The sequence below is a fragment of the Alligator mississippiensis genome, chromosome 5, assembly GCF_030867095.1.
Source record: "Alligator mississippiensis isolate rAllMis1 chromosome 5, rAllMis1, whole genome shotgun sequence".
Classification (NCBI taxonomy): Eukaryota; Metazoa; Chordata; order Crocodylia; family Alligatoridae; genus Alligator; species Alligator mississippiensis.
The window spans coordinates 52,002,568-52,015,270 of record NC_081828.1 but is presented as its reverse complement, the minus strand read 5'-3'; the positions used below and the strand labels follow the sequence as shown (position 1 = coordinate 52,015,270).

General features: G+C 45.8%; 1 protein-coding gene across 1 annotated transcript; it reads right to left on the bottom strand.

Annotated features, from left to right (window-relative positions):
* Positions 1 to 1,047: 1,047 nt before the first annotated feature.
* Positions 1,048 to 11,893, bottom strand: LHX4 (LIM homeobox 4). The gene is made up of 5 exons (XM_059727661.1): positions 11,880 to 11,893; positions 10,663 to 10,865; positions 5,159 to 5,313; positions 3,286 to 3,457; positions 1,048 to 1,442 (listed from the first exon to the last, which is right to left on the bottom strand). The coding sequence occupies exons 1-5, from the start codon at positions 11,891 to 11,893 to the stop codon at positions 1,048 to 1,050; spliced, it is 939 nt and encodes a 312-aa protein (XP_059583644.1).
* Positions 11,894 to 12,703: the final 810 nt, after the last annotated feature.

Here is a 12,703-nt window from a genome sequence, read left to right as displayed (position 1 = left end):
GGCCACTACTGTAATATAGATAACAGCAGTGTAAAGCCTGAGTTAGCACCCAGTGTGGAGAAGAGCTGTTGGTGTAAAAATCATGTCAGCTGAATCTGAGAAACTCCACATTTGGATTAACCATAACCATTGACATGGTTCTACACTGGATAGTCCTTGTCTACCAGGGGAGGTTAACACAGACGCTAATGCAATGTAATTCTCCGGCACAGGAATTCATCTTTGTGTAGAGGGTCAGAACAGAGTCTGTGCATCCTAGGTCTTGTCAGATCCTTAGCACTTGCTGAGTGTTTGACCCAAAGATGGCAGCAGGGCTACACTCAGGAGTAGGAATTTGGCTTGAGAGACATCCAGCCACATTCAGGAAACATTAATATTCTATGTGGCTATTCAGTGGTAGGAAATCATGTTTTTCACCTTGAGAAATCCTGATAGCTTTTCCACCCTGTGACTGTCCATATTGTCTGTGACCTTTAGAGACAGAGCCCTGTGCTTGGTGAGGGTATTGCACTTGCTTAACCATGGCACAGTTCTGGAAATGCTGCATTTTCATTTCAATGGAAGATAAGTTTGGCTGCCTGCACTCAAGCAATTCTTGTGAAAAACAGTGGGTTTGGAGGCTTTGCAACATACTTAACTCCAAGTAAGGAAATGCCAGCTGATCCCAATGGCCAATGCTTGCCGAGCCAGTCAACATGCACTTCAAAAGCACTCATCAGCAGAGTCTTCAACAACAAAGTGGAGAGTGTCAGTGAGTTTGTGTTTACTACCAATCTGCAAACCTAGAACCAGATACTATATACCAGTGTGCTGTGTACAAGGAAGGATTTCTCCTACCCTCCCATTCTCCAAATAGAAAGGAAACAAATACCACACTATCATCTTACAAGCCTCCAGGAACCAGGATTCCCATTGAAAATAATGGAAATTTCTCAGTGCTGTATGTCTAGGATTCTTGAAGGTCGATGGTTGCCTCTTGATATTTTGAGCACACTTTTGGGCCAAAAGAATGCATTGGTAGGGGTGGGCTGGAGAAGTGGGAGGTGCTTAAAAAGGAGGATGATCCATGTCATCCAGCCAAGAGGCAGGGCTCGTTGGAAAGTCTGGGTAGCCTACACTGCTTCCTGTAGAAATATCAGAGGTTGGTCCCCCAGCCATTGCCCTTAGCGTCTGGCTCACCCCCTGCCCTCCATGTGCTATAATTCCTAAATTATTGTCCATTGTGTAATCCAGACCATTAAGCAAGGGAGTATGGGAAGGAAGGGATGATATAGAGGACGGAGACTGAGGAATTCCATAGGGACTTCCATCCCTCAAGTCCTGATAAGATTGTCCTGTCCCATCCATGGAGAAGCTTCCATTCATTAACTGTCCACTAGCAACATCCCCAACATTGCCGTAAATTCTATTGGTGTGGCCAAGCTCTGAGAGGATCTGATCTTCTGTGAATGAAAGAAGGAAGATCAAATTATGAGTGTAGGAACACCACAGTCATGGATAACGCATCATGCAGAGCAAATGACGTCTTGGGTGACCCTAGTGAAATAAATGGGATAACTCCAAGAATTAGCCTGGCCACCAAAATGCACATGAATGGACACTAGCTATTACAGGCCAGTTGTAAGTACATTAAGGCAAATTCTCAGCTGATGTCAACCAGCATAGTGCCCTCGCAACAGAGCAGATGTCCTCTAGCTGAGGATTTTGTTCATTTGACTCTGGTGGGTAACCATGCTATATACTACAACTAATGAAGAATAAAATCTAAATGGAACTATGCCTAAAGCAGGCTTTTTTTTAATTTAAAAAACTTATTTCTACTTGAAAGGGACACTTTTATACATCCCTACCTATGAGCCATTATTATTTTTAATGTTTTAACCCTTTGGTCAGAACAAAACTGCTGGTAGATAGCAGCTACTTTTGGGAGTACTCACTGGGTTCAAGCTTGGTGCATTCACTTACATAAAGGGCATTATTTCTAAACTGACTAAAAAACAAGTTTTGTATTCAGGCTGTATGAGAGGCTGGATTTAGAACCACAGTTGATCCTTGCTGGACTGTAAATAATTTAGTTATTGCCTGTGGGTTTTGTATTTGCTGCCATAGTTCTCACTGGGAGCATTATAAGAATTTGATAATATTTATTTAAGGATTTTTTAAAATTATTTCCATTAAAATACTTGGTTCTTCCCAATCCAAACTGTTGGCACAACCAAGAATACATTCCTATCCAGGCCTATTCATTACCAATGATTTTTTCTTTATATGTAATCCACCCAGTCACAGTACAAGGACCTAAGCAGGACAAGGTTATAGTTTCATTGATATTATAAACCTTTAATTAAATTTTGAGACGTGGGTAGAAAACTCACACAAGAAAGCACAGTGGTACGTTGCCTATGAACCACACTTCTTCTGTGCCTAGTGTACAGGGCATTGGTTTATGTCAACTCCCAGTAAGGAAGTCTGGCTGCTTAGTTCAAACTGCAGAGATTTATGTTTTCAGCTGTGGAGCTTCCAGCTTCAATCTCTAATGTATCACCCAAGACAGTGGGTGGCATACATGCATTGCCTTTAAAATGCTTCTGTAGAGCCCCTCCTTTAACTATCAGTCTTGAAGGAAGCTGTGGTCAGAAATATTTGGCTTCCAATGGCCAGATTCAGCCATCCTAAAGAGGGTCTGTTCGAGGAGGACTCTGGTTGCTGATAGCTGCGTGTTTTCCCTAGAGATAGGTTACTAGCTTATTGAGCCCTAGAGTATGGTGAGCTTCCAACAGGGGACTGAAAATTCATGTTGGTACGAATCCCATTGCCAGTGACATGAAAGAGAATAAGAAATGTAATGGGATATCACTCCTCACAAGTGTAGGGTATGAACCCTTTTAGGGCCTAACCGATCAGCAGATGAGATGGAGGAAAGGTCCAACTTTGTGATATCACATGCCACAGGGTGATGCCTTCTTGGGTTGTCATGACCTGCCCTGAAGCATTAGCAACCTCTACCCTGGAAGACGGATCACTGCGCTATTTTGGCACTGCATGACATAGTAGTAATTATTCCTTTACCTCTCTCTTATTTAAAGGCCGCCACACCACCAGCCTCTCTGTCCGAAGAAGGAGTATTGGTTACAAAAATCATTCCAGCTTGTAGGTGACAGGAATCCCCTCTTTCTGAGTTTATATGTGGGAATCCCAAGAATCTGCCCTTTGCTCTGGACACTATATTCCCCACCCTCAATCCTCAGTGCCACTCCTGCATGCAGTCCCTGCTTCCACACTCACCTCGGAAGCTCAGCTCGCTGTCGCTAACCCCACAGTCCTCCGCGGAGCTCTCCTTCTCATGTTTGCTGCCACTGCGGTTCCTCTTCACAGTCTTGTAGAACTGTCCCCAACGGTGCCGCCCGGCATCCTTCTTCAGACGTTTCTCTTTGGCTCTCCTATTTTGAAACCAAACCTGGAGCCACAAAAAGAAGAAAAAAACCCAACACACTGCCACAAAGTAAGAGACAGAGTCATGAGCAGAACTGAAGGGCAAAGTGAAAAGCCTGGGCAGGGATATTCAGGGCTGGCTTGGATCCTTCCAGAGTTCAAGATAGTCCAGATCCTGAATCTCCTCCAACTCCAAGGGGTTGCAGTTTGGAGGTAGCTATAGCACAGGTCCAAGCCACAAAGGCTGCATCCAAACTTCCCTAAAACTCCTACTCAGTTTCCAGGACCGGGGCCATCTCTGGGGCAGTAAGCTCAAAGGAAACCTCCTTGATTTTCACAGAAGACATCTCCAGCAAGCATCTGCCCTCTGCGAAACCTCTAATCAGCCAAGAAACAACACTTCCAAGGGAGGCCTCCACTGCAGTTAGACACACCTGACTGATGTCCACTGAAGTCAGTGGAAAGAACTTAACTAAATCCAGCCAGCTTTGGTTTGCCCCCACAGAGAGGTCAGGCCAGTTATCTCAAGTTCCAGGATACACTGTCTTGGCATTAACACCCCAAACATGCAGCCTAATTTATCTTTCTGCCATTGCATACTCACGTCTAATGCACTCCTAGATCATAAAAAGAAAAATTTAAAACCTCAGGTCTGGATCCTGCACTGTGATCCATGTGGGTGGATGGCAACACCCAAGGCAGCTTCATGGAAGTCAGTAAGGCTCTGCAGAGACTCAGCTGCCTAGTCATTCCCATTAGTAACAGAATGAGGGCCTTAATGCTTCCCAGATTTTCCTGCCCTGGTTTCTTTGACATGGAAACACTGCACTCACTACTCCATGCATGAAGTGCAGGGCTTGTGTGGTACAAGAGGAAGTAGTGATATCAGAAGTATAGGGCCCTTGTATTACGGATACTACATGATGACTTTGGGCATATGGGGGTGGACCACACCTTGGCCTTGGTGCATAAGCGGTCCTTTTGGCCAAAGATGGCTGAAGATGTAAAGGCCAAGTGCCTGACTTGTGACTGATGTGTGCGACGAATAACTTTGCCCACTTGAACCGCCTGCCTACACACCATTCAGAGCTCCAAACCCCTGGAGCTCGTGTGCATGGACTTCCTATCCATAGAAGGAGAGGGGCACCGGAAGGGAATGTGCTGGTGGTGACAGATCACCTCACCCAGTATCCCCAAGCCTTTCCTATGCAAGACCAGACGGTGCAGATGGTTGCCAAGGTACTGTGGGAGAAATATTTCTCTGTATTCGGCCTGCTGGCTAGAATCCATTCCGATCAAGGGTGAGATTTTGAAAGCCGGCTACTGTGGGAAGTACTAACCCTGGTGGGGATAAAGAAATCTTGGACTATGCCCTACCACCCCCAAGGGGACCTACAACCAGAGTGTTTCAACTGAACACGCTTGAACATGCTGGGCACACTTCAGCATGAGCAGAAGGCCACCTGAAGCCAGCACACAGCGTATCTGGTACACACAACTCCACCCAAAGTGATGCTATGGGGGTTAGCCCGTATTTGCTCATGTTTGGGTAAAAACCCTGGTTACCCATCGACCTATGTTTTGGGGTGGAACGGGCCTATGCAAGACAGTTGACTCATGGGCGGTATGCGCAACAGCTCCGGGATCGCTTACGTTGCATGGCACCATTCTGCTTGGTGGGAAGAGGAGGAAATGAAAGCAATCATTCAGCCTGCAGTTCTCTCACCTGCACCACCCTCATGTCCAGACCTGTTTCTGAGGACAACTGCTCCCGTACGTGCCTGGCAGGTTTGGGGGAGTTCTTATAGGCATTTTTTAACGTTTCCAACTGTTTGGCTGTGATGGTGGTTCGTGGCCGCTTAGCTCCAGCTTCTGAATCATCTGCAATAGAACAATTTCTTACCATTTTGGAACAGACAGCATGAAATGCAGACCTGCCAACGAGCAGCACAGAAGCTCTGTCAAAATCTAAAGTATGATACATTGGCTCTGAGGAGCAAGGAAAGAAGAGTGTTTGCAAGACTCAGCCCTGGTGTAATCAGTGGCTCTGTCCTGGTAGACCTTGGTAGAAACTGTACTGAGGTGGGACAGTGCTGCCTCCTCAAAATAGTCTGGGGGTCAACATTACTAGACTACCTGAGTTCCTTACAGTTAGCAATTAATTTCTTGTCATTGTACCTTCTGGGGGGGAGAGGAGGGCAAGGATGGTGATCAGTGCTGTAGCAGCCATTTCACAAAGAGGAACTTAAATACAGACATTAAATGCCAGATATTTAAATGTATTCCTGTGTTTAATTTCCACTGATTTGAAAAGAAAAACCAAAAACTCAGTCTACATGAAGTGCCTGAGGTCATAAAGGGACTTGCCTGTGACAAGCAGGGAGTTCAGTCCCTGTTCAGCCCCCTGAGCCCCGCCATTTAAAGGCTTCATTCTTAAAGCTCAGCTACACATTCTTCAAAGAGAGCACCCCTGAAGCCTCCAGAAGTCAATTTGCAAGCTGGGAGAGGCTGTATTTAGTTTTGTCTGTAAAACCATTCATAAGTGGCCTGTGGACCTGCGCAGCTGGCAGGGACTAGCATTTAGGTACCTTAACTGACAGCAGCCCAAACAAGCCTTCTACCTGAAGAGCTGGGGGTGGGGGCGGATTGTAAGACTCAACTCTGGTGAAATCAGTGGCTTGGTCTTGGCAGAACTTGTTTGAAACTGCGCTGTGGCATGAATTGTTTTCAGCCTCACTTTCTCAACAAAATCACTTCCACATCTGGCTAAGCCATCCTTTCAGTTGCACAAGCAAATTGCCACTGAAATCAGTTCTGATGCACCTTTATCACAGAGAGGAAAATTTGTGCTCATCTCTTTCCAACTGGCTCTCTGGCCTGTCAGATGCCATGACACTAAGGCCATCAATAGCTCTGGGAGTCAATAATGGAATTTGAGTAATATTAAATCCATGCCCCCCCTCCCCCTCCCCACAGCACAAATAGGCATTGCATCACCCTAACCAAATTGATTAGGTCAAAATAGAGTCCTTAATTAATGAGAAGTCAGGGCTTGTCAACATGAAATCCATTAAAGACCTGTTCGGGTTTTAATTTCAGTCAGGCGCAGTTGGGAAGTCTCTGTGGATTCATTACTGTTTTCTGATCTATAGTCTCTTCCTCTCCCTCCCTTCATCCTTGTTTTTCAGATTATTCTGTATTGGCTATTTAGGTCCCCATTTGGCTCCTCTACACACACTTTGTGAACTGAGGGCCATGTCCAGCACCAATGTAAGGTGCAACACATCCCCTTTAGTAGAGCTAAGCCTGCCTACACCAGGGCAGAATTTCATTTATGTTGTTTTTTTATCACAGTCCTGTCAATGCTAAAACTGAATCTTGTATGTATTGGTCTACTGACAACATACCTCAGTTCTGCTCTAGACAGATCACTTGCCACAAGATGGGAGGGGAGCAGAGGACAGGGAATTGGGATCTCAGTGAACTAACTATTATTTTATTTTACAAACTTCAACAATAATTGACAAATTCTCCCCTGGTTACTTCCAGGGAAACTTGCTGACTTGAGCATATTTGCATGAAGATAACTAATGGCCAGGATTTGGCCTTTACCTACATGAAAAAATAACTTCTCTAAGCAGTGCAGTTCAGCAGGTGCTGAGTGAAATGTAGCAGCTCTTTAACACTGCATAATAGAGAACTGTCTAGGCATAGGGAATGAGTCAGAAAACTACACCCACATCAGGCAAGGAGAATTCAGAGATGCAAACTGTCACTACCCTTTAGTGGAGTTTTGGCCAGGAGGTCAAAGTGTTATGGGGCCTGTACTGGCCACAACTAGTTGAGACTCATGATACATCTCATGCAGTAGGCTTCGTGGACAGCATCCCAGCACCTCTTACCACCCTGTTAAGGGTTGGCTCTATTATGAGTTAGAACAGGGGGTCCCATGGGTCAGACCAGCCCCACATGCTGAGTCCAGCATGTGGGTCGGGTCCAATCATGAGGGCCATGTATACCACACACCCTGGACCAGCTCCATGTACTGCACTCAGTGTGGGAGCCCAGGCCTGTGCCCTACATGTGGCATGTGGCCTGGTGTGGGGCACACAACATGCAGTGTGTGGATCCAGTCTGAGACCTAGGCAGCACTGTGGGCCAGATGACAGGGTTCCACAGGCTGAATCTTTGCCACCCCTGGACTGAAGTAAATCACACCAGCTCTGCTTTGTACAAGAAGTAGCTTCTCCTTGAACATGTTCCCTCAAATTAATGGTTAGGCTCGAACATGTTAGTTTGGGAAAATGCAAGATACATATGGATCTGACCTGGAAGAACCAATATCCTCTGGAGAGGGGGCACTTAGTTCTATGAGTCTGGTGAATCCTCTGTCACTAACACACTCTGATATTCCAGCCCTGGAATAGTCCCTGGCCATGTCTAAACAAGGTGCTTACTGCGCCGTAGCAAATTACTACTGTGTAGTAGCTTGTTAGTACTGTGCAGAAGAGTTGCAGGGCATGAACCATGATGTGACACTGCTGTGCAGCAGTAACAAGCTACTGCACAGTAGTAATGAGTTACAGCACAGTAAATGTCCCCTGGAAGCCATGCGGGGAAGCTACTGTACACTAACGCAAGTACTAAATGACTGTGCAGTAACAACTACATAGTCAGTGTCTTGTGTAGTGACAGCCACTTTCTATGAATGGATATTCATTCTCCAAGTTCATTCAATTTCTGCGTAGATTGATCCAGGTTGGAATAAACTTACTGTAGTAGAAGAGCAGGAAGAGCTCTGTCCTGCTCTCAGTGAAGTCAATGGCAAAATTTCTATTGCCTCCAATGGGAGCAGGGTAAAGCCCTTTCACTTTATTCTGACACGGCCTTTCTGAGCTAGTTTTTCTATGGAAGGGCAGACCCAGAGGAACTGATGGAATATTCTCATCTCAACCATCCCATAACAGAGAAACACATATTGTTTTTAATGGGAGACTGAAAATCAGTTCACTTCCTACTACTACTACTAAATAATGGGCACATCTACACGTCGCCCTATGGTGACTTTATTACTGCGCTGTGCTTTCGTACTTCCTTTTGGAAGTATGAAAGCACAGCATGGTAACCACCCATACTGCACCACACATGTAGCACAGTTATTTTTAGCAGCTACTTCGCTGTAGCAGTGTGCTATAATGGGAGAGGATGCCACTACGGCAAAGTAGCTGCTGGTCACGTGTAGACACTGGTGGATGCTAAGCTACCATAGCACACCATAACAGCAACGTAGCATCACATATAGACCCGTCCAATTAATCTAAGCTGAAGTGCTGATCAGATCTGGATTCCAACCTTCCCATAGTATGCAAAATTTGGACCCAGATTCCTATATGGGCCAATCTCAAATTACAATAGAAACAAGATGATAATATAGAAATAATAGGAGCCTAGGGACAAAGAACTGGAAGAGACCTTCCAGCTTATCAAAACCAGTGTGCTTTTATCGCAGGTACCATATCATGACCAGGGCTGTGTGACATACCAAACTCCATCCTAACACATGTCTGGGTACTTGTCCCTACTGCTTTTAGAAGACTGTTGCAGAGCCTCCTTGCTCTGCTGGTTAGAAACCTTCTAATTTCCAGTGAAGCTGAACTAACAACAAGACATGATAAAGAAACTGCTATAAAAACTGCCATAGCTTTTCTTGCATCCTATACAAGCTCATGCCAATTAGATACTTTATCCTTTCTTTCCTTAATGGTTGTGAAAGAGAGCTGGATGGACAAGCTTTGTGATTCACATCTCTGCAGAACAGGTACAGCAAAAGGAGTGGCAAGAAAAGCTTCCCTCATACTGGACTACTGATCTGCCTCATCCTACCCTAGGTGGCAGGTATGGGCAGGAGGGGGCTAGTGCTTCCTTGGAGGCTACTAGCAAGGAATCATGGTGGTGACAACTAGGTTTGTGATGTGGATCTCCACTCTAATGCCTCTCAGGAATGCCTGGCCTGACTAGAAGGGAGTTACCTATCTTCCTGGCATCACCTTTTCCTAACCTCCTGTGCCAGAAATTCCTTTTTCATGGTCCCCCCCGCCCCCCGCCATATTTCTATTCCCCAGTATTCTTAAATTTTAATTCAGTGTTAATCATCCAAACACCAATTATCCAGACCACTCAGTTTTCCAAACCCAGGACATGCCACTGATCTGCACAGTGTGTGGTAGAAGTGAGAGCAAGGGAGACTAAAAGAAAAAAGAGAACCATTTTGATGACTGAGGAAAAGACTGGGAAATAATTAACAAACTGAAGAAAGTTTGCATATATTATGTACATAAATGCTCATTTAATGCATTAACCAAATATTGATTTTATAAATGGGCTTTGGTCCCATTTAGTCTGGATAATTGACTCTACTGTACTAGGGATTGAGTTTTAAAGATATTTTTAAAGGTGAAGATAGGTGTCTAGTGGGATTTTCAGAAGCATTTAGGTGCCTAACTCACAATTACTTGAACCTGTTGGTGTTTAAACCTCTTTGGAAACCTGGTCATAGGTGCATTTCTTTGTGAAACAGCATCTTTTTTCCTAAGGGTCCGCCTGCTTCAGCTGTTTATTTCCCACATGAGGTTGGTGGATTAATCCTTTCAACAGGATGTTCACTCTCACAGAAGAGTGCAATGTCAGGTGGGCAACAGACAGCTGAAAAGCTGCAAGGAGATCCTGGTCTCTTGCTGGTGATCTCAGGAACAAAAAATGGAGGAAGACGAATACAAAAAAAGAAAAGGAAAAAGGGAAATATACGGCCTAACCCCAAGACAGCCCAGCCCTTAAGGACAGGTTCAACTTTATACATGTGAGCAATCCTAGTCGTGCCAGTGAGACTATTTGTGTACTCGATGTTATGCATGTACTAAGGGACACAGCAGAGCAAGGGGATAAACACACTCAGACCTGGATGAGAGGCCAAGCATAACCAAGATCCAACCACCCTGTAAGCATTATCTAGTCCAGAATTTAGATCCACATTTCCCAGAATTTTCACAGCAAATCCTGGGCAGGCCCACTAAACACTTGCATGCTTTAAGCAACCATCAACATCCTTATTACCCAGACTTTCCTTATGATGGGTCATAATCTGAAACTCAGTTTTACATATGGCATCTTCCAGGCATGGACCCCACCCCCCCTACCTTTTTTGGTGTAGCTAGCTAATTGCTCAACACCTACCATTCTGTTTGGCTGTCTCGTAGTCCTCTTTGCAGACCAGGCGCCCGTCTTCCATGAGGTAGAATTCATCACCCGTGGCCAGTTGACGGTTGCAGATGATACAGGCAAAGCAATGCAGATGATAGACAAAGTCCTGGGCTTTCCGTACCACCTGGGTTGGAGGAATTCCCTGCTGGCAGGCCGTGCATTTGGTACCAAAACGCCTGCAAAGAGGACAAGCAGCAGCTCTGACATGGATGGAGTAATGGTGAGAAATAAACTGCTAGAGCCGATGGGAATCTCTTGAGCAGGTGAGTGTGTGCTGCCAGGAGGCAAGGACTGGGGATGAGGGTGGGGGAGCAGGGAAGAAGGGGCAGAGTTTAAAACAGCAATCAACCTAATTATGCATGACATTTCACACAGCAGGGCTTTATCTTCTTCAGCATGAAAGACTGGCTTAATGGCTCTCAGAAAGGTTTGATTTTAATGGTCCTTTTAACTAATGCTTAGAGGCAGTGTGATTTCCCCTGCAAGGACAGTACATATTTCATCCACATTAATACCAAATAAATTAATTACACTCACTGCTAGCATGATGAATCCCAGATTAATTCAAAATGATAGGGCTCTTACACAGTAATGATAGCTGGCAGTATGCATCTGCCACACTGACGGGTGTCTAAGGGTGGGCAAATGTATCTGAAATACTGAGTATACCCAACTATAAGCGTACACCTCCCAGTGTGTGCTTCTGAGTAGCTGTGCTACTGACAGCACACAGCTATGTAATGTACTAATCTTGAGGCTGGAATGTATCATAATGAGTGAGCTCCTTGCAGGTGGGACTGAATGAGTGTGCAGATAAGCATCCTTGCCTCAGTGCACAGCAGAGGGCAGCTAAGGGAGTAGGCATGCTAAGCAGAGCTCTGCAAGTGTGCAGCGGGGTATACACGTGACAGCTTGCATCTCTGTGTGTCTGAGAGCAAGTACCTGTGTGTATTTGTAAGCCCCGGTATAAAATGCATTTGTGTGTGCGCATGTCCTTTGTACAATGTATTTGTGTTTTCCTGCCTGAGAGCAAGTCTGTTTTAATGTGTGCGTGTATGTCTGCGTGTTCCTGTAAAGTATACGGCTCTGAAGGTCTGGACAGACATGCATTTGAAGTGCTCTGAATCCCAGAGCGCTTCAAATTCAGTACCATGCAGATATGCATTACTTGGGTATGTCTTTTGTATTACCTGGGACAGAACATTGTTCAAGGCAGTTTGTTATTCACATGTTCAATCACTTAATTTCAAGATGATTACATTCCCCAGATCACTGTTATGCCATTCCAATGCATAACGTCAGATCCCTGACATCATGGGATCTGTTCCCTGTTTACATGAGAATTAGTGAGATGAATCATGATCTCAGAGGCACGTTCTAAAATAAACTCAAAACAACACCCTCTTGGCCATGGGTGGATCTAGGATTTTGTAAAGGGGGGTGCAGGAACAGCTACCAGCACTGCAGAGGTGATTGCACCTGTGCTCCCAGCTTCCCTGCATACCCCCCTGCTGGGCAGACTGCACTATGGGAGCTGCAGCCAGGGACTTATTTTTAAGTCCCCAAAGCAGGTAAATATTTTGCCACCCTCCCATCTTGTTCCTTCCCCACCTACAACTGCCACTGTCCCCACAGTCCCTGGCTACCTTGGGGGTGGGGGGGGCCCAGAGATGCTCCTGCCCTGCTCCAGTCAGGTGAACAGGAGCCTGATCAGCTAGGGACAGCATCGGTAATGACAGCAGTGGGTGCATCCCCGCTCCCCATGTCTGCTCCCAAGCTGGCAGGGAACACCAGGGGGGACCGGGCAGTGAGGAGGAACCCGCTCACCACCATCACTGCCACTGTTCCTGGCTGAGCCTAGATCCCTGTGCAACCTAGCTGGAGCGGGTCAGGAGCAGGTCTGGAGATCTCCCTGCCCCTGGGTCAGTAGGGATGGTGGCAGAAGTGGGCAGAGGAGGGGAAGGATGTGCTGCTGAGCACAGAGGGAAGAGGAGGAGATCTTACCTGTTTCAGA